At 47.7% G+C, this 26,470-nt stretch overlaps 1 protein-coding gene and 1 long non-coding RNA gene across 2 annotated transcripts in view; one reads left to right on the top strand and one right to left on the bottom strand.

Annotated features, from left to right (window-relative positions):
• The window catches only part of LOC139184179 (uncharacterized), a 37,260-nt gene extending 32,607 nt beyond the window's left edge, over window positions 1–4,653 (top strand). Inside the window, exon 2 of the long non-coding RNA XR_011567713.1 lies at window positions 3,599–4,653. This is a non-coding gene — a long non-coding RNA (uncharacterized lncRNA). The remainder of the gene's footprint in view (window positions 1–3,598) is intronic.
• Window positions 4,654–5,588: 935 nt separating this feature from the next.
• On the bottom strand, window positions 5,589–19,387 carry SLC4A9 (solute carrier family 4 member 9). The gene is given in 23 exon segments (XM_070793710.1): window positions 5,589–5,808; window positions 6,852–6,944; window positions 7,300–7,455; window positions 8,030–8,203; window positions 8,408–8,476; window positions 9,869–9,941; window positions 10,579–10,757; window positions 10,904–11,065; window positions 12,257–12,370; window positions 12,499–12,687; window positions 12,899–12,957; window positions 14,044–14,306; window positions 14,473–14,606; window positions 14,747–14,921; window positions 15,088–15,204; window positions 15,514–15,668; window positions 16,024–16,111; window positions 16,360–16,517; window positions 16,661–16,716; window positions 18,251–18,364; window positions 18,658–18,831; window positions 18,834–18,890; window positions 19,171–19,387. Coding segments are annotated over 22 exon segments (2,937 nt in total). The 3' UTR covers window positions 5,589–5,808; window positions 6,852–6,890.
• Between the last annotated feature and the right edge of the window lie 7,083 nt (window positions 19,388–26,470).

Below are 26,470 nucleotides of genomic sequence, written 5' to 3'. Positions count from 1 at the left end.
GACGGGGGAGCCTGGTGGGCTGCTGTCTATTGGGTCGCACAGAGTCGGACACGACTGAAGCGACTTAGCAGCAGCAGCAGCAAGCATCAATAAATGTTAAAACTATAAGGAAAAGCAAGAAAATAATTACCATAAGATTAAGATGTGTTTAATGGAATTGGGGGTGCAATATGTAAGGTACATACAGAGGGATTTCTGAGGTACTAGGATGCAGGTCACAGAGAAGGCAATGGTACCCCACTCCAGTACTCTTGCCTGGAAAATCCCATGGACAGAGGAGCCTGGTAGGCTGCAGTCCATGGGGTTGCGAAGAGTCAGACACAACTGAGCGAATTCACTTTCACTTTTCACTTTTCATTTTCATGCGTTGGAGAAGGAAATGGCAACCCACTCCAGTGTTCTTACCTGGAGAATCCCAGGGACGGTGGAGCCTGATGGGCTGCCATCTATGGGGTCGCATAGAGCTGGACACGATTGAAGCGACTTAGCAGCAGCAGCAGCAGGATGCAAGTCAAGAAGCAACTATTATAACTGGACATGGAACAACAGACTGGTTAAAAATTGGTAAAGGAGTACAACAAGGCTGTATATTCTCAGTTCAGTTCAGTTCAGTCAGTCAGTCACATCCAACTCTTTGTGACCCCATGGACTCAGCATGCCAGGCTTCCCTGTCCATCACCAACTCCCAGAGCTATATCAAATTCATATCCATCGAGTTGGTGATGCCATCCAACCATCTCATCCTCTGTCGTCCCCTTCTCCTCCTGCCTTCAATCTTTCCCAGCATCAGGTCTTTTCCAATGAGTCAGTTTTCTGCATCAGGTGGCCAAAGTATTGGAGTTTGAGCATCAGTCCTTCCAATGAATATTCAGGACTGATTTTCTTTAGGATGGAGTGGTTGGATCTCCTTGCTGTCCAAGGAACTCTCAAGAGTCTTCTCCAACACCGTAGTTCAAAAGCATCAATTCTTCAGTGCTCAGCTTCCTTTATAGTCCAACTCTCACATCTTATACATGACTACTGGAAAAACCATAGCTTTGACTAGATGGCCTTTGTCAACAAAGTAATGTCTCTGCTTTTTAACATGCTGTCTAGGTTGGTCATAGCTTGTCTTCCAAGGAGCAAGCATCTTTTAATTTCATGGCTGCAGTCATCATCTGGAGTGATTTTGGAGCCCCCCAAAATTAAGTCTGTCACTGTTTCCATTGTTTAGCCATCTATTTGCCATGAAGTGATGGGACCAGATGCCATGATCTTTGTTTTCTGAATGTTGAGTTTTAAGCCAACTTTTTCACTCTCCTCTTTTCACTTTCATCAGGAGGCTCTTTAGTTCGTCTTCTCTTTCTGCCATAAGGGTGGTGTCATCTGCATATCTGAGGTTACTGATATTTCTCCTGGCAATCTTGATTCCAGCTTGTGCTTCATCCAGCCCAGAATTTAGCTTGATGGACTCTACATTAAAGTTAAATAAGTAGGGTGACAATATACAGACTTGACATACTCCTTTCCTGATTTGGAATCAGTCTGTTGTTCCATGTCCAGTTCTAACTGTTGCTCCTTGACCAGCACACAGATTTCTCAGGAGGCAGGTCAGGTGGTCTGGTATTCTCATCTCTTGAAGAATTTTCCACAGTTTGTTGTGATCCACACTGTCAAAGGCTTTGGCGTAGTCCATAAAGCAGAAGTAGATATTTTTCTGGAACTCTCTTGCTTTTTTGATGATTGAACAGATGTTGGCAGTTTGGTTCCTCTGCCTATTCTAAATCCAGCTTGAACATCTGGAAGTTCACGGTTCATGTACTGTTAAAGCCTGGCTTGGAAAATTTTGAGCATTACTTTGCTAGCGTATGAGATGAGGGCTATTGTGCAGTAGTTTGAACATTCTTTGCCATTGCCTTTCTTTGGGATTGGAATGAAGACTGACCTTTTCCAGTCCTGTGGCCACTGCTGAGTTTTCCAAATTTGCTGGCATATTGAGTGTAGCACTTTCACAGCATCATCTTTTAGGATTTGAAATAGCTCAACTGGAATTCCATCACCTCCACTAGCTTTGTTCGTAGTGATGCTTTCTAAGGCCCACTTAACTTCACATTCCAGGATGTCTGGCTCTAGGTCAGTGATCACACCATCGTGATGATCTGGGTCATGAAGATCTTTTTTGTACAGTTCTTCTGTGTATTCTTGCCACCTCTTCTTAACATCTTCTGCTTCTGTTAGGTTCATACCATTTCTGTCCTTTATTGAGCCCATCTTTGCATGAAATGTTCCCTTGGTAGCTCTAATTTTCTTGAAGAGATCTCTAGTCTTTCCCATTCTATCGTTTTCCTCTATTTCTTTGCATTGATCACTTTAAAAGGTTTTCTTATCTTTCCTTGCTGTTCTTTGGAACTCTGCATTCAAATGGGTATGTCTTTCCTTTTCCCCTTTGCCTTTTGCTTCTCTTCTTTTCTCAGCTATTCATAAGGCCTCCTCAGACAACCATTTTGCCTTATTGCATTTCTTTTTCCTGGGGATGGTCTTGATCACTGCCTCCTCTACAATGTCACGAACCTCCATCCATAGTTGTTCAGGCACTCTGTCTATCAGATCTAATCCCTTGAACCTATTTTTCACTTCCACTGTATAATCATAAGGGATTTGATTTAGGTCATACCTGAATGGTCTAGTGGTTTTCCCTACTTTCTTCAATTTAAGCCTGAATTTGGCAATAAGGAGTTCATGATTTGAGCCACAGTCAGCTCCCAGTCTTGTTTTTTTTGCTGACTGTATAGAGTTTCTCCATCTTTGGCTGCAAAGAATATAATCAATCTGATTTCAGTATTGGCCATCTAGTGATGTCCATGTGTAGAGTCTTCTCTTGTGCTGTTGGAAGAGGGTGTTTTCTATGACCAGTGTGTTCTCTTGGCAAAACTCTGTTAGCCTTTGACCTGTTTCATTTTGTACTCCAAGGCCAAATTTGCCTGTTACTCCAGGTATCTCTTGACTTCCTACTTTTGCATTCCAGTTCCTTATAATGAAAAGGACATCTTTTTTGGATGTTAGTTCTAGAAGGTCTTGTAGGTCTTCATAGAACTGTTAAACTTCAGCTTCTTCAGCATTACTGGTCGGGGGTGACTGGTATATTGTCACCCTGCTTATTTAACTTACATGTAGAGTACATCATTTGAAATGCTGGGCTGGGCTGGATGAAGCACAAGCTGGAAGTAAGACTGTGGGAGAAATATCAACAACCTTAGATATGCAGATGATACCACTCTAACTGCAGAAAGTGAAGAGGAACTCAAAGAGCCTCTTGATGAGGGTGAAAGAACAGAATGAAAAAGCTGGCCTAAAACTCAGTATTCAAAAAACTAAGATCAGGCATCCAGTCCCATCACTTCATGGCAAATAGATGGGGAAACAGTGGAAACAGTGACAGACTTTCTTTTTCTTGGGCTCCAAAAATCACTGCAGATGGTGACTGCACCCATGGAATTAGAAGACACTTGCTTCTTGGAAAGAAAGCTATGACAAATCTAGACAGCATATTAAAAAGCAGAGACATCACTTTGCTGACAAAGTTCCATATAGTCAAACCTATGTTTTTTCCAATGGTCAGGTACAGGTGTGAATGTTGAACCATGAAGAAGACTGAGCACCGAAGAATTGATGCTTTTGAATTGTGGTGCTGAAGAAGACTCTTGAGAGTCCCTTGGAATGCAAGGAGATCAAACCAGTCAATCCTAAACTAAAGCAACCCTGAATATTCATTGGAAGGACTAATGCTGAAGCTGAAGCTCCAATACTTTGGCTATCTGATGCAAAGAGCCAACTCTTTGGAAAAGATCCTGATGCTGAGAAAGATTGAAGGCAAAAGGAATGGGAACGACAGAGGGTGAGATGGTTGGGTAGCATCCCTGACTCAACGGACATGAATCTGATCAAACTGCAGGCAATAATGAAGGACAGGGGAGCGTTGAATGCTGCAGTCCGAGGGTTTCAAAGAATCATAAATGACTTAGTGACTGAATAACGCCACCATCAATGACAGGATACCTCTCACCTGAGTGTTGGATACATGTGTTCTTTTAAAAATTTTATTTATTTACTTGTCTGTTATTTATTTTTTTAATTGGAGTATAACTGCTTTACAATATTGTGTTACACTCTGCTGTACAACAATATGAATCAGCTATATGTATACATATATCCCCTCTCTCCCCCATCCCATCCCATTCCTCTAAGTCATCACAGAGCACCAGACTGGGCTCCCTGTGTTTAACAGCAGCTTCCCACTAGCTATCTGTTTTACCCATGATAGTGTATATATGTCAGTGCTACTTTCTCAATTCATCCCACCCTCTTCTTCCCCTTCTGTGTCCACAGTCTATTCTCTACGTCTGCATCTTTATTCCTGCCCTGCAAATAGGTTCATTAGTGCTACTTTCTAAATTTCATATATATGTGTCAATATAAATATTTTTCTCTTTCTGACTTCACTCTGTATGACAGACTCGAGATTCATCCACATCACTACAAATGATCAGTTTCATTCCTTTTTATGGCTCAGTAATATCCCATTGTACATATGTACAACATCTTTATCTATTCATCTGTTGATGAACATTTAGGTTGCTTTCATGTCTTGGCTATTATAAATAGTGCTGCAATGAATACTGAGGTACATGTGTCTTTTTGTTTGTTTGCTTTTTGTTTTTTATTATTTTTTACATGTGTTTTTTTGAATTATAGTTTCCTGAAGCTATATGCCCAGTAGTGGGATTGCTGGATCATATGGTAGTTTCATTTTTAAAGGAACCTCTTTACTCTTCTCCACAGTGGTTTTATCAATTTACATTCCCACCAACAGTGCAAGAGGGTTCCCTTTTCTCCACACCCTCTCCAGCATTTATTGTTTGTAGATGTTTTTATGACGGCCATTCTGACTGGTGTGAGGTGGTGTCTCATTGTAGTTTTGATTTATATTTCTCTAATAACGGGCAGTGTTGATTCTCTTTTAATGTGTTTGTTGGCCATCTCTATATCTTCTTTGGCAGGTGTTCTTTTTATTGTTACTCCTTAACTTCACTCCTAGGTATATACTCTGGAGAAATTCTTGCCCTTGCAGAAGACATTTTATATACTCTTTTATATATATGATATCTTTCCCAGCTTATAAAGTTATTTATTCTATGCAAAAAGAATAAGTTGGATATGTATGCAGTACTGACATGGGGAAAACATCCAATGCATCCTAAGTATCAAGCATGTTATAGAACTCAAGAAACCTGAACAATATATACTAAAAGGTGAGCCCTAGTTATCTCTGGAATGGTTTCCACTTCAAAATTATACATTTCTAGAGTGTTCCAATATTTTGCAGTAATCTCATTCACTTCTGTGGTTAAAAAAAATTAAGTTTATTCTTAAACATGTAAAAACACTTTAAAATAGAGGAGTACTTATTCTGGAAAGAGGGACATTTTTCCCTTTCGCAAACTGAGAAGAGTTCCCTGGCAACCCCCTGATTGTATAAAAGAGAATCTGTGAGGATAGAAGTTTCAAAATGAGAAGGGCTGCTAGACTTAGGTTCCTTTAATGGAGTAAAGAGTAAATGGGGCCTGGTCAGTCCCTCTGACTTACCAGACTTTCCTAACCACAAAGCAAGCCTGCTTGTTCCCTGCCACTCTCCACCCCCAGCTCAGGAGGGTGACTGAGGTCTTGGCCAGCTGCCTTCCAGTCCTGCCCCAGTGTTCCAGGCTCCCAGCTGACTGAGCATCTGGCAGTTAAGCCAAAGGCCAGTAATTTCCTGACTTCCTGAATAAATACCTGTGAACAGAGAGAAGACATAGTGGGGTCAGAGCAAGTGCTCAGGGACACAAGTAAAACAACGAACACAGCCAGCAGTAGTAACCGGGAGTAAGGCGAGCTCAGGAGATCTCGTTCTGGGCTAGACCATGATTTGCCCTGTCTCCCTCTAGCCCCCAGAATTTTCCACTGCAGCTGGTGGGGACTCAGGTTCTTGGACTTGGGGAACCATGGAGAGGACAAACCCTAAAGAGTTCATTTTATCAAAGGGGAAAAATTCTAGGCTTTTGCACGTGCTGCACCCTTTGCCTAGAACGTTTTCCCTTCATCTTATCCTGACTAGCTTCTGTTTGTTCTTCAGTTTTCAAATTATGGACCACTTCCTCTTGGAAGCCCTACCCAGCTCCCACCACTTCACCACCCTCCTTGGAGGCCTCTCTGCTGCCACAGCCTCTCCTTCCCTGAGCCAGCACTAGCCCACTCTAACAGTTTCCAGTGTGTCTTTCCCACAGGAATTTTAACTTCCTGAGGTCAGGAACCGTGACTATTATACCACTAGTACCTGGACACTCCAGAAGTGCTAAGAAAATATTTTGAGAAATAGATGAATAAAATAAAAGAATGGCAGAGAGGGCAAGTGACAAAGAACCCCCCACCCCCACTTGTTTGTAGTGTGGTTCTTGGCAGCCTCTGGAAGGAGCCTCCAAGGCTCAGCAAGCAAGCAAGCTGCTGGGAGCTTTATCCTCTCTTTCTCTCCTCCCATTCCTTTCCATTCTTTTATCTTCGAACCCTTCCCTTCCCCAGTTCCCATCCCTGCCAGCTTGATGTGAGCTTGAGCTCCCTCTACTGGCTAGACTTCAGTGCCACAGGGAGCCAGGCCCAGGTACCCTCTCTTGTTTCCAGCTTTCCTCTGGAGAGATTCTCCTACCCACTCCCACTCTGGGGTTCATGAAGGACTGGAACATGTAGAGGAAACAGCCATTCAGCACACAGACGAGCTTTCCACCACCAGAGCCCCCACCGCCCCACCCTCGACCCTGGGGGCATTTCCCTCACACCCTTACCTCAGTTTCCTGGGTCTCAACTCCATACTGCTACTCCAGCTAATTCACAGAGATGTTGATTTCCGGAGCCTTTGGCTGATACATCAGTTCTGACTGTGAAACAGAGATCTCAAGATGAGTTGGGAATAAAAAGACAAAAGACTGAGAGAAAGAGCAGAAAGAAAAGGACCCAGAGAGTGAAAGGATATAAATCCACCTTAAGACAAAGATCCTGGGTAAGACAATCCACTTAAGAGTTTTGTCCCCGACCATTTCCAACCCTCATACAGCCCTGGACTCATATGAAGAAAAATTTCCCTCACTCCTTCAGTGTGCCTATGTTAATACAGAACTAGGAGGAGTCACTGTGTTGATCAGATCTTCAGACTTAATAGAGATATTATACTTCAGTTAAACTCCTGGAGATGACTTCTCTCCCCAACCCCTGCCCTGTTCTCCAGGAGCTCACATCTTCACTGTCACTTCCACTGAACGAGTACTCTGGCTCCACTCCCTTTTCAGGGATGCTTCTCTCCTTCTCCGGCATCAGCTCATCCAGCCAGAGGAGTTCCTGTGGCGAGAAGACCCACTCCAGTGCCTTTCGGACTCCCACCAGGCCCAGCAACTGCAGGGATAGAAACAAAGCCAAGGGCTGTCAGCAATAGCAGCAGGAACGTTAACAACAGCCGCATTGTGTATAGTTTCAGTGAATGCTAACACATTCATATGAGGTAGACATGATAGTTATTTCCATTGTACAGAGGAGGAAACTGAGACCCTGGGAGCTTACTAACTTCTCAGAGGTCACAGAACTGAGATGTAGTAACCAGATTGGTTCCAAAGCAAAGCCCATGACTCTTAACTTCCTCAGTTGGTAAGAACAAAGCCAGAAGCTTACAGTATCACCTAACTGGGTAAAAGAGTGCCAGCCTTGCCTCTCCCAGGTCCTCAGTTTCCTTCTGGGCCTTCTATCCCTACCTGTGGTTGACGAGCCCAAAGAGGTTGGGAAAGGAATTAAACCAGATATCCCAGGTCCAGAGCCTCACAGTTATCCCTTGGCCATCTTTCCTTGTCCTGAGATTCCCAACCAGGCAGAGCCAGGACAAGTGACAGAGGAGAGATTCTTCCTCTTGTGAGGCCTTGACCACCCTCCCAGGCTCAGAGCCACCAGGACACCACCCAACCCTGCCACAAGTCACCATGATGGGGAAGATGATAGCTGCAGGGGTAGACTTGATTATCCAAAGCAGACCCAGGCAGGCAAGCTGGATGGCTGTGAACAGGTGGACCCTGCTCAGGGGCACATGCCGCAAGAACAGAAGGTCTGGCTGGTGCTTCGCTGGTATCAATAATAGCTGCACCCTCTTCGTGAACTGGGGGAACAAGGGGAGGAAGAAAACAGGGTACTCAGGTAGTCTGGAGGGTGTCACTGTTAGCTATCCAAGCCTAGCTTGGAGGTCAGAAGGCTCCCTTGGTCCCCTCTCCATCCAGAGTGTGGCAGCAGAGGCTCTGTGCCCAGGAGAAGCAGGAAAAGAGGAGGAGAACTAGCAAATGTAGGCAGGAAGTAATGGGCTCACCTGGATGCTGCTAATCGCTGTCACCCCCATGTACAGGAAGATGCCATAGAGAAGAGGCATTGGGATGAACTGGTAGAGAGAATTGGAGAGCTGGCAAAGCAGTTCGCCTCTGCTAGCTGCCCAGATAACCCCAGCCTCCAGCCTCCAGCCTCCAAGATCTAAACATACCCACTTTGCATGCCTGATTTCATTGAATGTTCACATCAGTCAGATGAGGTAAATTCTATAATTGTCTCCATTTTACAGATGGAGAAGTTGGATTTCAGAGAGGCTAAGTAACTTGCCCATTACCTCTCCACTCCTCTCTCGCATTCCTCTCTGTTCTCTCTGTTCCTGTTGTACTGGCCCCCTTTCCTTTCCTCAATGTGCCCACATTTACTTCTACCCCTTTGCAAGGCCTTTTGCTTTGCTAGTCCCTCCACCTAAATGCTCTTCCCTGACCTCCCTCTCATTACTCCTGTCATGACACCCCAGAAAGGCCTTGCCATTAAGTGCACCATTAAGATCACCCCACCCTCTTTTATTTTCATAGAAGTTATCACTATCTGAAATTATCCTATTTTATTGTTTTAATTGTTTTTATCTGTCTCCTCTCACCAGAATGCAAGATGTGGATGACCTCTTTTGATCACCACTATATCCCCGGTCCCTGGAACAGTACTTGGCATATGGCTTATGCTCGGTAAATATCTGCTGAACGGGAGTCACCTAGTTTAGTCAGCGGCTGATCCAGTCCATCTGGCTCTTTCAACTACTCTCCTCTCATCCAGCTTCCATGACCTTTCCCTCCCCTAACCTCCTGTCATCCTGCCAGTGACTCTTGTGTACAATTCTCCACACCCTCCTTGACTGCTCTGCTGTACTGGCTTGTTGAACCTTTCTGCTGTTACTTGTTACATAATTTTTATTCATGTGTATGTGTTGCTGACAGGGGCTTGGTTCCATATTCTTTTTCAGTATCCTTCCCCTTCCCATTCCCTTCTCCCAGGTGCCTCTCAGAGCCTTGCACTCCAGCAGGTATTCTATAAACATCTGGTGAGGGAGATGTGAAGGGGTTTTGCCTCAGAAGTTTTCCTGGATTGTGATGATCATGTTCTTAGTCTAAGCCTCATTGAGTATGGAGTAAGAGTAGCTAGTGCTTGGCCCCTGGGGATGATGGCGTGTCTCTACTTGGCTCCACTGGGTAGAAAGCCAATTGGGTCACAGTTCAGGTTCTCAGATAGATCTGAGAAACCAGGTCTCTTGGTGGTCTCTTGTAAGTTCCTTAACCTCTTTAACTTTCAGCTTCCTCACTTTAAAAGTGTATATGCTTCTCATGGGTTATGCCAGGATTAAATGAGACTGTGGGTGAAGAAAACTTAACACAGTGCCCAGTATGTAGTAAATGTTCAGCCAATGTCAATTCTTGCTATATTTATTATTTTTACTGCCTTGACCCTGATGCTGGCTTGTTTAAGGTACCTTGAGTATAGGTGCCAGGAAGATGGAGATTCCTGTGAGGATGAATACTGCCAGGCCCGTCAGCCTCTGCTCTCTGTGGGGAAAGGAGGAGTTAGCTCTGGGGGAGCCCCTGGGGTGCCAGGTTTGGGGCCCTGGCATGAGGGAAGTGGAGGGATCCCCTGATAGTTCCCTGGAAGGGAGGGGATCTGAGCTTGGTGTGAAAAATTGGTGGAGAAGAAGGGACAGGTTACCTCTATATGAGGGTCCCAGTCCTCTTCAGCAGCTCAAGTTCAAAGTTGGTCTTTGTTTTTATTTTGATGGAAAATTAAGCAATCTTATACCACCATAAAAACTTTTACTTCATAATGTACAAAGTTGATTTCCCATACTCTCAACAATTAGATTGCATTTCCAATAAAATTGTTTTTGTGATGTTACTCTATAATATCAATGAGGTGCTTCTACACGGAGTGGGATTCTTAGGTGGCACCTCATCCTTGCTCAGCCTTCACACTCACCTCCATGATGCTCCCCTGGAGGCCCCTCCCAGTGCCATGACTGAAGGAGCCCAGCACCCACCCATTCACCCCACTTCAGTGCTCATGGGGCAGTGAGAGAGCCCTCTGGAGTCACCAGCTTAGAATTTAAGTTGCCCAAATAACTCTGCGCTGTACCCAGTACCTGACTTTGCTGCCCACGTCTCATTCCAGTCTCCTGAATACTGGCCTTACCTGATGCCCAGAAAGCTGGGAGCCTCCCCTGGGGCACAGGCTCTGCTCTCTCTCCGAAGACTGTCCATGTGGGCCAGGGAGATGACAGTGGCTGAGACATACCAGGGCAGCCCAAGCGCTGATGTGAAGGGCATGAGCACAGCCACACAGAAGAGGTCCAGGTGGAAGCCAGCTCCCTTCTGCAGGCGGTGTGGGGCAGTGAGGATGAAGCTAGCCCAGATCTGGGCCCTCTGTCCTCTGGGGTGAGAGAGGGGGAACCCAGACCCCACCCTGGAGCTCCTGTCCCTTGGGCTAGGGACCTGGGGTCTGACCCTGCAGGCCTTACCCGCAGTCTGTATTCAGCACGGTTGAGGATGACCCCTGTGATCTGCTGGTCCATGAAAATGAGGATAGACAATAGCAGAGCAGGCAGGGCAGCTGCCACACTCAGCCACCAGGGGTTGGCTCCAAAAGGTGACACCAGCCAGCCACGTCCAGGGAGTGTGGGCTGGGGAAGAGGAGTCCATGGACAAATTGGAGAGGCTATCTTAAGAACACCTCATCTACACACTCTAGCCATGGCATTCTTCCACAATGCCCCCCTCCCCACCCACTGTAAGACACTGGATGCTAGGTGGGAGCAGTCTGTGTGTGTACAGCTGGTTCAGCGCATCCCAGGGCAGAAGGACGGAGACCAGCCTGGGGGTTGGGCTGGAACCAGGGGCTCTGGACTTTGAGTCTTAGGGTCCTTCCCTCCCTGTAAGAGGAGGAGGTAGTGGATGAGGCCCACCCACACTTCTTGATGTACAGAGCACTCCTCCCTAAGCAACCACCCCCCTCCCCCACCAAGAGCCGGGCAACTCAGGTTCAGACCTGCCTTGATCTGGGGCTGGGGCAGGGATAGGGCTGGGTGTGTCTGCGTCTGCTCTGATTACAAGGCGTCTGTGTCGGGGAGGGCCTCAGTTGCTATCTTGGGTTCTGAGCCCCTAAGGCTGCCTTGGAGCCTTGGAGCCACCCTGCTTTCCTGTCCTGAGGGAAGCTGGAGGGGAGGTCTCCAAATGCACCGACAAAGTTTAGGTACTAAGTGAGCGCTGAGCCTTGTCCTGTGCACTGTCATGCCCTGGGCAGGGAGCTCTAGCTTGACCCCATCAGAGCAGGCAATTGGGGGTGCAAAGTAGAGAGTGGGGAGTAGTAAGTAGGGCCATGCCGAGGGTAGGGAGAACACAGAACAACAATAACTAGCATTAATTGAGGTGTTGGTATGAGTCAGTCCCAGTAATGTGACAGTGCTTGGGACTATGATCTTCTGTGAACCTCAAAACAAGCTATGAGGCAGAAACTATTGTTATTTATTATTTCCATTTTATAGATGAAGAAATTGAGGCTCAGAATGTGGGTTAACTTTCCCAAGACACACAGCTAGGAAGTGACAGAAATGGGACTCAGACCCAGGGCTGGCTAACCAGAACCCACTCTTTTAACCTCTTACCTGCAACAGTAGCTACCTATCCTAGGCTTACTATGTGTCTGGTACACAATGTGCCCTCACAACAATTCTGTAAGACCATTATTATACTATTTCTATCTTATGAATGAGAAAACGGAAGGCTAGAGAAGTGTGGTATCGATTCATCTTCCTCCTCTAGGGTCCTGTCTGCTGACTCTGCTTTGCCCTCTCCCCTTCATGCCCAGCTCTCACCTTGAACTCTCTGGGCACCATGAGCTTCGGTGTGGCTAGGCCAAGGAAGGCATCGAGGCCACAGCCTAGCAGGATGGCCAGGACCGAGGAGAAGTCACCCAGCATCTTGCGTACCTGGCCACCCAGCGGACACTCAGTCAGGTTCAGGCCACCACCCCCTCCTTCTGCCCCCTTTCCCATTTGCAGACAGGGCCCAAGGCCAAGAGCCAGTTCTCTCCCACAGAAGTCCAGGTGACACTCACCACGGAGGGGAAGAAGCGACTGGTCTTTACGTGCTTGAGGGCCATGGCAAAGAGGAAGGAAGTAAGGAAGAGGAGGATGGAGAAGAAGGCAATATCTGGGACTGTATGACAGCCGGGCCCACGAGGATGGCCTCCCCGCTGGGCACACTCAGGTGGGGGCAGCAAGGATGCATTGACCAGGCCTAGGTCCTGTGTGGAGAGGTCATCCAGGTTGGGATTATGGGCAGTGAGATAAAGGTCCACTGATGCCCAATGAGACTGAGGACACCAGATAAGAGATCTCCAGCCATAGCAAATGGTTGGGCCTCAGTGGCCTATGAAGGGTCAGAAGAGCCTGGAACCACTAACTTTTTGACCTCCACCCTCTCTTTCTCAGGCCCTCCCAGGAACAGGCCCTCACCATGCTCAAGATGTCATCTCTGTCTTTAGGGTTTGTGCTTGTCCACTGAGACTCATTTCCTGGGAAGCAGAGAATTCAAGTGAGTTTTCTTCCCCTGGGAACCTTCTCCAGCCTTAATTAGAAGCCTAATTTCACAGGTCCAGCTGAACCAGAGAGTTCTTTGTTCTGACTCATCTGTCTGCTGACTCCAATCACTACCCAGTCTGTTCTCAGGACACTGCCTCTTACCCTTATCCCTTCAAATTCCCTCCCTATCTGTATCCCTGGTGGCTGGCACAGGACCGGCCAAAGCAAGTGCCTAGTAAATGACTGAGCACACACATTTGTGTGTTTCCACCAGCATCAGAATTATTGTTGTTCGTGCCTGGTACAGAGTCTGGCACTCTTGAGAGGATGCCTATTCCCCAGTCCTGGTGTTCCTGGCCATGTGGAAGGAAATGTGCTGGTGCAATAGTCCGAGCTCCTCTCCACCCTGTCACTCACATGGCCCAGGGGAAGAGTGGTGATTTATTTGGTTGGTGACTTTGGGAGAAGAAGCTGGGCATGCTTGGTCCTGCCCCTTCCTCTCCCTCTCTAGGGAGTAAGCACCCTGCATGCATTGAGCTCTGCTCCTCTAGGGTGAGACAGTCCCTGTCCAGCATGGCCATGACTGGGTGAGTAAGTCAATCCAATTTTGGTTTCATCATTAGGAAGCCCACATACTCATAGATATAACCATGGTCTTCTCTTAGCACTGGCAGAAGTAAAAGATGAAATTAGGCCTGCTCTGTTGACTTATTTTTCATCTGACTCAGAACCAAAGAAAGGAAGTTTGCTGCTGGCTACTGGGTAGGTACTCAGCATTTTGCTGAACTTAACTAAGGGGACAACAACCCTTCCTGCATCCTCCCTTATTTTGCCAAGCTCCCTATTTCCCTCGGGCTTCCCAGGTGGCTCAGTGGTAAAGAATCTGTCTGCCAATGCAGGAGATGTGAGTTTGATCCCTGGGTGGGGAAGATACCCTGGTGAAGGGAATGACAACCGCTCCAATATTCTTTCCTGGGAAATCCCATGGACAGAGGAGCCTGGCAGGCTACAGTCCATGGGGTTGCAAAAAGAGTTGAACATGACTTAGTGACCAAACAACAACAAGTTCCCTCACCCACCTCCTGGATCTGGGTACTGGCAGAGACAGCCATAGGTGGGAGAGCCAGGTCTCTGGATGGGATAGGCATGGGTCAAGGTCAGCATTTTTCCAACAGCATCATAGATGAAGATGAGACTGATGAGAGCACAGAAGCCTTCCTCGGTGAAGCGGGTAAAGTAGCGCACCAGCACGCTGGCCTCCGTGGCCACCAGCACCAGGCAAAAGATGGCCACCCAGATGCCAACCCACAGGCGGAAGGGCAGGTAATCCAGGCTGTGATCTCTGGGGGAGGTAAGAGACAGCAGGGTTTGCCTGGGCCCACTCTTACTCCCAACCTAACCCAGGTCAGGTGCCCCTGGAGCCAGTTTCTACCCTCCCCTACTAACCCAGCTGAGACCAGGCTGAGGGTGTGCTAGTGAGGTCAGGTGAGGTGGGGGAATTCTCCTACCTGCTGAAGGAGAAGAGCAGACGTTCAAAGACCAGCACTGGCCCGGTGCTGCTAAGGATGGTGAGGGGCTGGCCAGCCATCAGGCAGAAGGCAGCTCCAGTCACTGCCGTGCCCAGGAAGCTTTCCAGCACCCCCTAGAAGCCAACAATGGCCCCTGTCAGGACAGGTACCCAAGTTCCCTGGGAGCCTCCTCAGCCCAACCATAGACACTAGAGGAGGGCGTAGGGCACGGCTGGTTGAACACAGAAGATAGGCCTGCTTCCCACCCACCCACCTGCGCACCGTCGGTGGCTTCTCCCAGCAGACCCCCAAAAGTGATGGCGTTAGTGATGGTGGCCAGGTAAATGTAGAGCACGGCCGAGAAGCACTGGGGGTGCAGGGCGTCCAAGAAGTCGCTGGGGTACCACGAGGCCTTCCGCCGCACGTCCTGGACAAGGCCCCCGAACAGCCTCCCGCCCATGGGTTGTCAGTGATCCAGGCTTCAGCATCCCAAGTCCCTGGGGCCAGGTGAGCCTCCCCCCGCGTCCCCCACAGTGACTGCACACCTCAAGCCCATGACACCCCACTGCCCCCCCCCACCCAAGGTACCCTGGCTTCCACCTCAGCACGCCTCACCTGCCTGTCCGCTGCAACTCCGGGTTAGCCGCGTGCTGTCTGCGGCCGTGCCTGTCCTCAGCTGGGGTCCTTCTCCGGACAGAGGGCCCCTTGGCCACCCGCAATTGCGAAGGGAGCCTGAGGACCAGGGGAACCCGAGTTGGCTAAGGCTCTGCTACCAGACCGCGACTCGGCGCCAGAGTTCTCGGCGATCCGCCCCCTGGCGGCGGGTTGTGTGTTTGCGGGCTGGGGGCGCCGCAACTCCACAAGGTCCAGGTCGCCTTCTAATAGTGAAAGCCAGGCTCCAGCACGGGAAGGTACTCAAGGTCTCACAGCCACAGAGTGGTCCAGCAGAACGCAGGTCTTACCCTTTCCTCTCGCCCCCCTCCCCCACTTCCCTTCCTCAACACTGGAAGGATCTCTATGGCATGATGACCCCCCAGATACCTTTTGTGCTCAGAGGGCAGGCATTTAGGTGGGGGAATCCGAGCTGTTGGGTCCCATCGACCTGGAGGGAGCACTGTCACTTCCTCTAGGAAAGCATCCAGGGCTGCCAGAAGGTCATGAAGGCTGCTGGCCCGCCGAACTCTCCACTGAAATTGCTGGGGATAGGGGCACAGAGAGGCACTAAATACAGTCTAAATACAGATCTGTTCTTACATGCATTTTCACAGTTTCAAAACTAGACACAGGTCACATAGGCAGATGAGTCATTTAAGCATTCATTCAGGCATGCATGCATTCAGGGAGTATCTGTGGGTGCCTACTGTGTGCCAGCTCTGTGCTAGGTAAGGGGGGCTGTGGTGGTAGCCAAGGCAATTTCAATCCTCCTGCTCACAGACAGGAAGCCACATTCTGCTTCACTGTCGTACTCAGTCACACCTAGAGAGTACACACACACTCACTTGACACAAGCCTATGTGCATGCACACAGACACACATGCCTGTCCAGCTCACCAGGTCACTGAGGAGGATGGCCACTGCTCGGCCCATCTCATGGTAGCCCCTTCCCAGTGTAGGGGGACCGAGGAGCAGGCAGAAAAACCTGAGGAAAGAACCAGGTCCTGGAGAGAATCAGAGGCTGCTATCTCACAGGGCAGCCCTGGCCTCTGACCTCATTACTACTCCCCGTATACACGCTCACACCGTCTTTGCAGCTCTAACCACTACCCCTCCCTAAGCACCACCCCCCACACACCCTAAAGAACTGGTCCCAAAGACTTCCTAATACCCTCCTGGGTAAAGGCCTTTTCTGGATTCCAGGATCCCTGACCCCCAACTCAGCCACCTCACCTGCTGGGGAGGGGCACCTCAATAAGGGGCCCCAGTACCACCGGATCCCTCAGTCGCACAAAGACCCCCAGTGGCTGTTCCAGGAAGCCCAGCTGTCCTGCCAGCACAGCTCCTGCTTCAGCCCCTGCAGCGAACTTCTGTCTTAGAGGGTTCTGATGCTGGGTGGGGGTTCAAGGAGACACAGACGATGAAAGGTTATTCAGGGGAGAGGATGTAGGCAGGACCTTGACTGATAAGGAGCCCAGTGGAGGGTGGCTCCCCTGACCTCTCTCCCAGCCCTGCCCTTGGAAGGGCCACAAACCTGTTCCTTCAGGGGGGCTTCCTCCTCCTGAGAAGCCTCTCTTGGATGGGCAGATCCTACAAAACAGGATTATGTTTAAGAGCACAGGCTTTGGGGACTTCCCTAGTGGTCCAGTGGTTAAGAATCCACCTGCCAGTGCAGGGAATATGGGTTCAGTCCCTGGTATGGGAAGATCGCACGTGCCACAGAGCAACTAACCCAACTAGAGAGCAGCCCCTACTTGCTGTGACTAGAGAAAGCCCTTGCTCAGCAAGGAAGACCCAGCACAGCCAAACAAATAATAATAATAAATAAAAGCTATATCGTAATCTGCAGAAGGCAATGGCACCCCACTCCAGTACTCTTGCCTGGAAAATCCCACGGACAGAGGAGCCTGGTAGGCTGCAGTCCATGGGGTCGCTGGGAGTCGGACACGACTGAGCGATTTCACTTTCACTTTTCACTTTCATGCATTGGAAATGGCAACCCACTCCAGTGTTCTTGCCTGGAGAATCCCAGGGACAGGGGAGCCTGGTGGGCTGCAGTCTATGGGGTCGCACAGAGTCGGACACGACTGAAGCGACTTTGCAGCAGCAGCAGTATATCATAATCACTGCAGATGGTGACTGCAGCCATGAAATGAAAAGACACTTACTCCTTGGAAGAAAAGTTATGACCACCCTAGACAGCATATTAAAAAGCAGAGACATTACTTTGCCAACAAAGGTCTGTCTCATCAAGGTTATGGTTTTTCCAGTAGTCACGTATGGATGTGAGAGTTGGACTATAAAGAAAGCTGAGTGCCAAAGAGTTGATGGTTTTGAACTGTGGTGTTGGAGAATATTCTTGAGAGTCCCTTGGACTGCAAGGAGATCCAACCAGTCCATCCTAAAGGAGATCAGTCCTGAGTGTTCATTGGAAGGACTGATGCTGAAGCTGAAACTCCAATACTTTTGCCACCTGATGTGAAGAGCTGACTCATTTGAAAAGACCCTGATGCTGGGAAAGATTGAAGGCAGGAGGAGAAGGGGATGACAGAGGATGAGATGGTTGGATGGCATCACTGACTCAATGGAGATGAGTTTGAGTAACCTCCGGCAGTTGGTGATGGACAGGGAAGCCTGGCATGCTGCAGTCCATGGGGTTCCAAAGAGTCGGACATGACTGAGCAACTGAATTGAACTAAACTGAATATCTATATATTATAAAAAACCACAGGACTTGGGGGTGGATCCACCAGGGTTCCCTGACCAGCTTTGCATTGTTATGGAAACTGGAGCACACCTTCCCCCTGCTACTCCTCAGTTTTCTCATCACTAAAATGAGGATAATTATGGTATTACCTCCCAGTGTTGTTGTGAAGATGAAATGATCTGCTGTGTGTAAAGCTCACCACGATGCCCGCCAAGAACATCTCTTCATGGAGCTCTGGCCCTTGTGCTTCTAGCCCTTCCTCTCCCCTCAGGACTGCCCCTGCTGCTTCTCACCCTCGAGTCCTAAGTTGAGGTCTGACCCAATGCCAGGCCACTGCTGGTCCAGGAAGGTGAGGGGAGACCTGGGGTCCTCCCACCCCAGGGATTTTGGTCTTGGGCCCAGGGAGGGCCCTCTTACCCCAGCAGGGGCCGGTGCATGGGGTCTGGATGAGGTGCTGGGGTCTCTGCAGCAGCAAAGCCTTCAGCTTCCCTCTCAGCTCTGGGCTCAACGACTCCACTCTGGTCACTTGCTCTGGAGAACAGAGGTGGGGCTCCCATCCTTTCCTGAGAACTCCCTGCCCCTGAATTCTTCCCCTTTCCCCTCTGCCCAGGCTCCTTTCCCTTCCAAGAGTCTCAGGGAACACAAGTCCAACCAATGGACTTGCTCTTCCCCTCTGCATTTCCACCTCTTCCTTGTGATACAGGGGTGGATAATTCTCAAGAGTAGGGTGGGGTGGGCTCTGGAAAATTCTAAGACTTCATGGGGAAAATCTTAGAGAAATCATGAGGATGCCCAGGCCCTCCCAGCAAAGGGTCCCAGGGCACCTGTGAGCTCCTGGAGGCTCAGAGCTGGACAGTCCAGCAGGACAAGGCCCTTGGCCAACAAGCTGCGGAGCTTCTGGAGGCTGGGCAGTGCCACGGTGGGCACGTGGGGGGTGCTCCACCGGCCTGCACCCACTTCCAACTTCTCCTCAAACAGCACCCACCTATGGTGAGAGGGGCAGACAGTGTTACTGGGGGCATCTCTCCCAGGTCCAAGAGTGAGGATGCAGGAGAGCCAAGGAAGGTGAGACAAGGGTGAAGTCATGGGCCCAGTGGTACAGAGCCCCTCCCCAGGGAAGTCACCCCCTCATCTTGGATCTTGGGGAACTCAAAACCAGACTGCAGAAAAGGCTGAGCACCATAGAGCATGAGGGTCTGAAATGGGGAACACAAAAAGAAACTCATGATTGGAGGTGATAATACCAACCCCGCACACAGGAAGAGCTGGGGTCATGGAGGAGGACCCAATGGGGGAAAGGGAAGGACCCAATAAAACTGTCCTGGATCCCACTCACCTGCCTGTCTCTTTCCACTCGGGTGCGTGGGGCCAGCCCAGCAGCTCATTCAGCTGAATGAAGAGCGGAGGGTCCTTGGGTACCTCCAGTTCCCTGCTGTCTGTGTCTAAGGGGCCATCAGGGCTGAGGCCAGAGCCAGGGCCACTGTCCAGCTCTCCTGTGGGCACATTTTCACTAGCACTGGAGATGTCAGACTCCTCTTGACCTGGCAGCTTCATCTCAGTGAAGCTTCTACAAACTCTCAGGGACTGGTGTGGTCCTAGGTTCTGAGGCCAGGGGCCCTCTGGCTGGCTGCATTTATAATGCACCCCCCACCCCGCCATACAACACAAACAGAGCCAGACCTGCTGACTCCAGAGCCAACTGGTCACCTCCCCTGTGGTTGTTTTCCCCTCTTGGCTAGCCTGAGTGTGAGGCCAACCTAACATTTTCCAGGCTCTCCAGAAACGCCCAACCTGGAGCAAAAGTGTTATGCGTGTTTCCTGTGGGATCAGGTCTGACCCTATTGTATTTTGTGTAAATTAATGGGAGTCTATCACTGGCTTGGGTCTGAGGACTGACCCCCAGATTATACCACCCCATACTCTGTATCAAATACAAACACAAAATACAGTGGACTGTTTTGGGTGTCACCAACACACCCTGAGGATATACATTTGGAGAAACAGAGGCCTACTAAATAACTGGGTCTGTAGAAGTTAGGCAGACTAACGAAGAAGGGAGACAGCAAGCAGAGACCCTGTCATTAAATGAGCTAATGATGGAAAGTGGAGGCCGTTCATGGAGAACATAGGTCCGCATCTTAACTTCATTTGTTCAGCCACACCTGGAAACTTCCTAATTTAGCTGTGTGCCTGGTATTGGCCTCTCTAACTCAGCCCCCCAGTGAAGATGGAGGAGCCACCTAGGGTGTGTGTGTGGAGGAGTTCCTGGAGCTAGATGAGCAAGGGAGAACATGGTCTGTTAACATGCAAGTCCTATTGACTCAACCTTCAAAACAGACCCAGAATTCAACCACACCTCCCTACTTCCAACATTACCTCCTTGTTCCAAGCTATAATCACGTCTCACCTGAATTATTTCAGCAGCTTTCTAATTTCTTATGGAGATCTCTCTGCTTCCACTCTTTCATTCTCCACAAAGCAACCAAGAGGACCTTTTTATATTATTAGTGTAAGTGAAAGTCACTCAGTTGTGTCCAACTCATTGCGACCCCATGGACTATACAGTCCATGGAATTCTCCAGGCCAGAATACTGGAGTGGGTAGCCTTTCCCTTCTCCAGGGAATCTTCCCAACCCAGGGATCGAACCCAGGTCTCCTGCATTGCAGGCAGATTCTTTACCAGCTGAGCCACAAGAGAAGCCCTATTATATTATTATTTTAATAATCTTGTTATTTATTTTTGGCAGTTCTGAGTCTTCGTTGCTTCAAGGGCTTTTTTCTAGTTGCATGAAGTGGGGCTACTCTTCATTGCAAGGTGTGGATTTCTCACTGCAGTGGTTTCTCTGGTTGCAGAGCTTGGGCTCTAGAGCTTGAGCTCAATAGTTGGGTGCACAGGCTTAGTTGTTCCATGGCATGGGAGATCTTCCCAGAGTAGGGATCGAAACTGTGTCTCCTGCATTGGCAGGCAGATTCTTTACCACTGAGCTACCAGGGAAGCCCTATTATTTTTATTTTTAATGTTTAAACTACATTTCCATTTCATTCAAACGTAATGGTCCTTTTATTCTGCTGAAAATCCACACAATACATTCTCATTACTCTTAGTAGAATAATTAAACTCTGTCATGACCTGAAGATCTGATCTATAGTCTGGCCCCAGCCCACCTCCCTGATGGGCTCTTACTGTTCTGTCATTGCTCGCTCCTTTCCAGCCACACTGGCCTCCCTCTGTTACGTGAAGCCTGTTCCTGAGGGAGGGTCTGTGCAGCACTTTTTCTCTCTGCAAGAAGGGTTTTTACCCCAGATTGTCACAGGACTGCATCCCTGTCACCTAAGTCTCATTTCAGACATTACCTACTCATGGAATTCTTAGTTTCTTCATCACTTTTCTCTGTTTTATTTTCTACCCAGCAATTGTCACTACTAGTAACTGCCTTGTTTATTTATTTATTTTTAATCGTTTATTGCCTACCCCTCCGCGCACACACACACTGGAATGTACAGTCCACAAAGTAGATATTTTATCTATCTTCTTCACCACTGCCCCTAGAGCACCTAGTGGCACTCAATAAATACCTGTTCAATGAGCTCATAGAAAGGGAGGGGCTAAGGGAAGCGCTGCGCTTCTTCTGGAGACCACACGAGGGCGCTGCTCCCCGCGGACAGGATCGCTAGAGCCGCTCCCTTGGGCCAAGCGGCGGAGTTTGCTTCTTGAGCGGGCCCGCAGAGTGCACAGATGGAGGGGCGGCCCGAAGGAGGTCCTTGAATATTTTGCCTTGCCTTGGGGTGTAGCGGGGAGCAACGGCCTGGGGCGAGAGACCCATCAGGCTCATCTGATGTGGGTCAATCAAACCCCCCACTAGATACCTGGGACCCATTTCCTCTCTGAGAAATGGGATTCAGGCCAGTCCTCCCCACCAACTCCAGGTCTGGACCTGTGGCAAATATCTCCAAGTTCACGGAGGTCCCAGGGCAGGAATTAGAGGATCGAGTCACCATATTACCAGTTGGGAATGGGTGCTGAGTCTGAGGGGGGAAATTGGTTTCAATCAAGGATGAATAGAAACTGGCCTAAGAACTGAAAGTTCAGGGAATCCCTGTGACCACTCCTTCAAGAATGCGTCCTAACCCCAGGGGCCAGTGACTCAAGGGAGCCTGAGGGGGACAGGAGCTGGATTTAGCATGAATACCCCCTCACAAACATGTCCTCCCTTCCCACCCCTACTCCAGCTAAAGTTCAGAGGGTTTGCCCTGCCCTCTCTGGCCCCAGCTACTCTGGCTCCCCAGGCTGCCTATAGTAGAAGGCCACCATGCCTCCATCCTCTCCAGACCCTTTTTTCTCTTAAGTCTCAAGTGCTCTGAGCTGCACAGGTTGATGAGGGAGTGAGTGAAGATCTGTCTGTGGGCATCAGTGGTCTCCCAGACAGGGCCAGTGAAAGTGTGCTGTCTGAGAGATCAGTACTGGGCATGAGCCCTGGAAAATGCCCTGGCCCAGGATGCAAAGACTTGGTTCTCCTCCTGGCTCAGTCACAGACTTGTCAGGTGTTCTTGAGCAAAGCTCTTCCCGCCTCTGAGCCTGTTTTCTTCTACCAAAACTGCGACAGTGTTTAAAGCAGACCTTTAGCAGTACATGGGGGAGCCGTGTCATCAGCTGGCTGCCTGGGTGTAAATTCCAGCTTGGTCACTGTCTAGCAAGTGGAGAAGAGATTTATCCTCGCAGAACCCGAGTTTTCCTATCAGCAGGAGGGGAATAATAAACGTGCCAACTTCATAGGCTTTATTAAAGAAACAATGCATGTAAAATAGGCCTGGTAAATAGTAAACACAATAAAGGGAGGCTGTTATTATTAAAAATGATGAATATAGTCACTTCTAGAGTGGAGAGAAAAGAAAATGTATGCTGAAATGTCAATTGCATCCAACCACTGTGCGTGGCACATTTTCTTATATTATCCTTAGGACAAGCTTTTAAAAAACCTTATTTTTGGAGGGTTCAGGATGGGAAACACATGTATACCTGTGGCGGACTCATTTTGATATTTGGCAAAACTAATACAATTATGTAAAGTTTAAAAATAAAATAAAATTAAAAAAAATAAAATTAAAAAAAATAAATAAAATAAAAAACTTTATTTTTACAAACTTTTAATTTATTTTTAAAAAACTGTTTATGTGAGTCTAATTATAGAAAAAGTTGCAAGAAAAAAAAGTAAGTCTCTGGCTGGTACCTATCATCCAGCTTCCCCCAGTGGTAACATCTCACATAACAACAGTACAACATCAAAACCAGGATGATGACATAAGTACAACACTGTTAACTAGACTGCAGGCGTTATTCAGGTTTCACTTGTTTCTATTGGCACTCATGTGTCTGTGTGTGTTTGTGTGTATAGTTTTATGCAATTTTATCATATGTATAGATTCACTTACACCCAACTGGACAAATTGCTCCTCAAGACTTGGTTTTCTCATTTATAAAATGGGAGTGAGAATGAGATGAAATAATGTATGTAAAGTGCTTGGAACAGCACCTAAAATTGAGTAGCAAGTATTCAATAAATTTAAGTTTTTTTTTTTTCCCCAGAAAAAAAGCATTTTTTAGAAAAAAATGACTTATAATATATGAATAACTTATATTTGTTATAGAAAATATCTTCCCTGGTGGCACAGAGGATAAAGAGTCTGTCTGCAACACGGGAGACCCAAGTTCGATCCCTGGGTCGGGAAGATCCCCTGGAGAAGGAAATGGCAACCCACTCCAATATTCTTGCCTGGAGGATCCCCATGGACAGAAGAACCTGGTGGACTACAGTCCATGGGGTCGCAAAGAGTTAGACACGACTGAGCGACTTCACATCACATTATAGAAAAAAACAGAAAATATTCATAAGATTAAAACTAAAATAAATTTTCAAATGCCCATACCTCAAATTTTCACTCTTACCACAAATTTTAGGTGTATTTCATTATCCTTATTTTATTGTAAAGGCACTGAGGCTCAGAAAGGAAAGCACTTTGCCATAGTCACTAAGCTTATGAATGAGGAGCCACGATTGAATGCATACTCTTGCCTCCAGGAGCTCACAGCTGTGGGGCAGCAGACAGGCCTATGAGTCATACCAACCCAGAGCAGACTGGAATGAACAGCCACTGGTGGTTTCTGAACACTTGTTATGTTCCAGTCACTGCCTGAACACCTAGCAGGTTATCTCAGTGAGTCTTTGTAGTAGCCCTTTGAGATAGCTAACATTCTCATTTCTGGTGAGGAAGCAGATGAGGCTCAGAGAGGTACCTTGCTCAAGATCAAAATTAGGGTCTGGTTGGCCCAGGGTTTAAAAAGGGGTCAGTTGCATGCCTCAACCTGAGCTTCAAAGCTCCTCGCTGAAAGATTCAGACAAGGTGTGGAATGTGTGTGGAAGGAGGGTCTCTCCAGCTGGAGCTTTGGGCTTCTCTCGTCCTGGAGCTGGGGTGCCCTTCTCTGACCCCACTTTGACCCCAGACCACCAACATCCAGTCAAGACTTGGGAGTGTACCCTAACAGCTGGAGCCTGCTTCCACTTCTCACAATACCCAGACTCCATCTGGAGCGGAAGAGTGAGAGCCTATGAAAGGAAATCGTGTTAGTTGCTTCAGTCATGTCCGATTCTTTGCAACCCCATGGACTATAGCCTGCCAGGCTCCTCTGTCCATGGGATTTCCCAGACAAGAATACTGGAGTGGGTTGCCATTTCCTTCTCCAGGGGATCCTCCCAACCCAGAGATTGAACCCAGGTCTCCTGCATTGCAGACAGATTCTTTACCTCTGAACCACTTGAAAGAACGAAGTAGAGGAAAAAGAGCAAAACTGTCTGAGCCTAAATCGCTCTACCAGGCGCCTCTGACCCAGACTGCCAGGCTCAGGAATTGTTGGAAAGGCAACTGCAGGTATGTGATTGTTGAGTTTCAGAGTAATTACTTATGCTCCCCTTACTTCCAGAAAAGGTTTAGACAGCAAGAGACATAGAAACAAGTATTTAGAGAATGATTAAAGAACCCCGTAATGAAATGAAATTGGAGAAGAAAGAAATAATTGTCCTCAAAATGCTGAATAGGGGATAATTGCTGTAATTGAGCATCAAAGCTTAACTGTGAGCTTCCTGGCGGTGGATGCAAAAAGGGAACATATGAATTCTACACTTGCATTGTCTCATAAAAGGAAGTACTTCTACCAGATACCAGATGAGCCAAACTTTCTAACACTGAGCTACAAGAGAATTTATTGTACTTCATTCAGGCACTGGCCAGGGGCCTTATATGTAGTAATATCTAGAACAGTGCTTTTATAAAGGATACAGATATTCATATTCCATGTGAATATGTCTTATGTTAGTGGTTCTCAACCCTTTCTGAATCAGTATTTCCTTTTTTATTACAAATATATTAACAACCCTTTAATATTCTGAAATGAAGTTAACAATAATATCCTATCTGCACACTTTTCTCTTTAAAGAAAGTCAATATCCAGGACATCTCTGGCGGTCCAGCAGCTATAACTTCACACTCTCAATGCAGGTTGTATGGGTTCCATCCCTTGTTGAGGAACTAAGATCCCACGTGGTGTGCCACGTGGTGTGCTCTAAGCATTAAAATATATATGTGTGCGTATGTATATATGTGTGTATATATATATAGTCAATACCCTAATTAATATAAAAGTGATTAAAAATATGATATTTGAATATCAAATGCTTGGCCACAACTACTCTAGAAATCTCAATGAAGTAGCCCATTACTTGCACCTACACAGACTTGTCTTGAATGTGACAACTACAAATATAAATATAGGTTTTTTGTTCAGCAACTCAAATACCACCAACATTAATAATTCACGCTTAATTCCATTCCTGGAAAACAGTGCAAAAACCATTTTTGTGTTTTTAAAAATATTTACTTATTTATTTGGCCTTGCTGCAGGTCCTAGCTGCAAGTTGGATCTTCAGTTGCAGCGTGTGACCTCTTAGCTGCAGAAGTTCTCCAACCATGGATCAGACCCAAGCCTCTTGCATTGGGAGAACAGAGTTCCAGCCACAACACCACCAGGGAAGTCCCTCTTTTTGTGTTTCTGTGTGAATTAGGAATGAACCTAGGTTCAAGTAATTGTAATCAAGAGTTTTACCCATATGAGTGTCTGGTGAGACACTCAACAGCAGTGTGGAATGTGCGGCAATTTTTTCCCTCATAAATTGCTTATTGACACATCCGTCCAAGTCACCTTTACAAACAACCCATCAAGAATCTTAAATGTCATTGAAGCATCCTCCAATTCCCAGGGGCAATTCTTTTTTTTCCATCTCCCAAACTCCTTTTATTAGAAAACTACTGGAGAATGTCGTCTACCAAAAAACAGAGGTTTGGACCGAATACATACAGATATGGGGGTCCGGGGTTCAGAAGATCCAACGCAAGGCAGAATCAGAAGGAATCCTGAGGGTGACAGTAACGGGGAACCAGGCTAAGACAACACTGAACCCACATTGTTAGAGAACTTTAGGAGTGATTTCTTCAAGAAGACAAACTTAACATAACCCTCAATGAACTTGAAGATTTTGAAAAGAGATTTACATAACTGAGGAAGTGTTTGGATTTGAATTACTACTA

The sequence above is a fragment of the Bos indicus genome, chromosome 7, assembly GCF_029378745.1.
Source record: "Bos indicus isolate NIAB-ARS_2022 breed Sahiwal x Tharparkar chromosome 7, NIAB-ARS_B.indTharparkar_mat_pri_1.0, whole genome shotgun sequence".
NCBI classification, from domain to species: domain Eukaryota; kingdom Metazoa; phylum Chordata; class Mammalia; order Artiodactyla; family Bovidae; genus Bos; species Bos indicus.
This window is presented reverse-complemented; position numbering and strand designations above follow the sequence as displayed.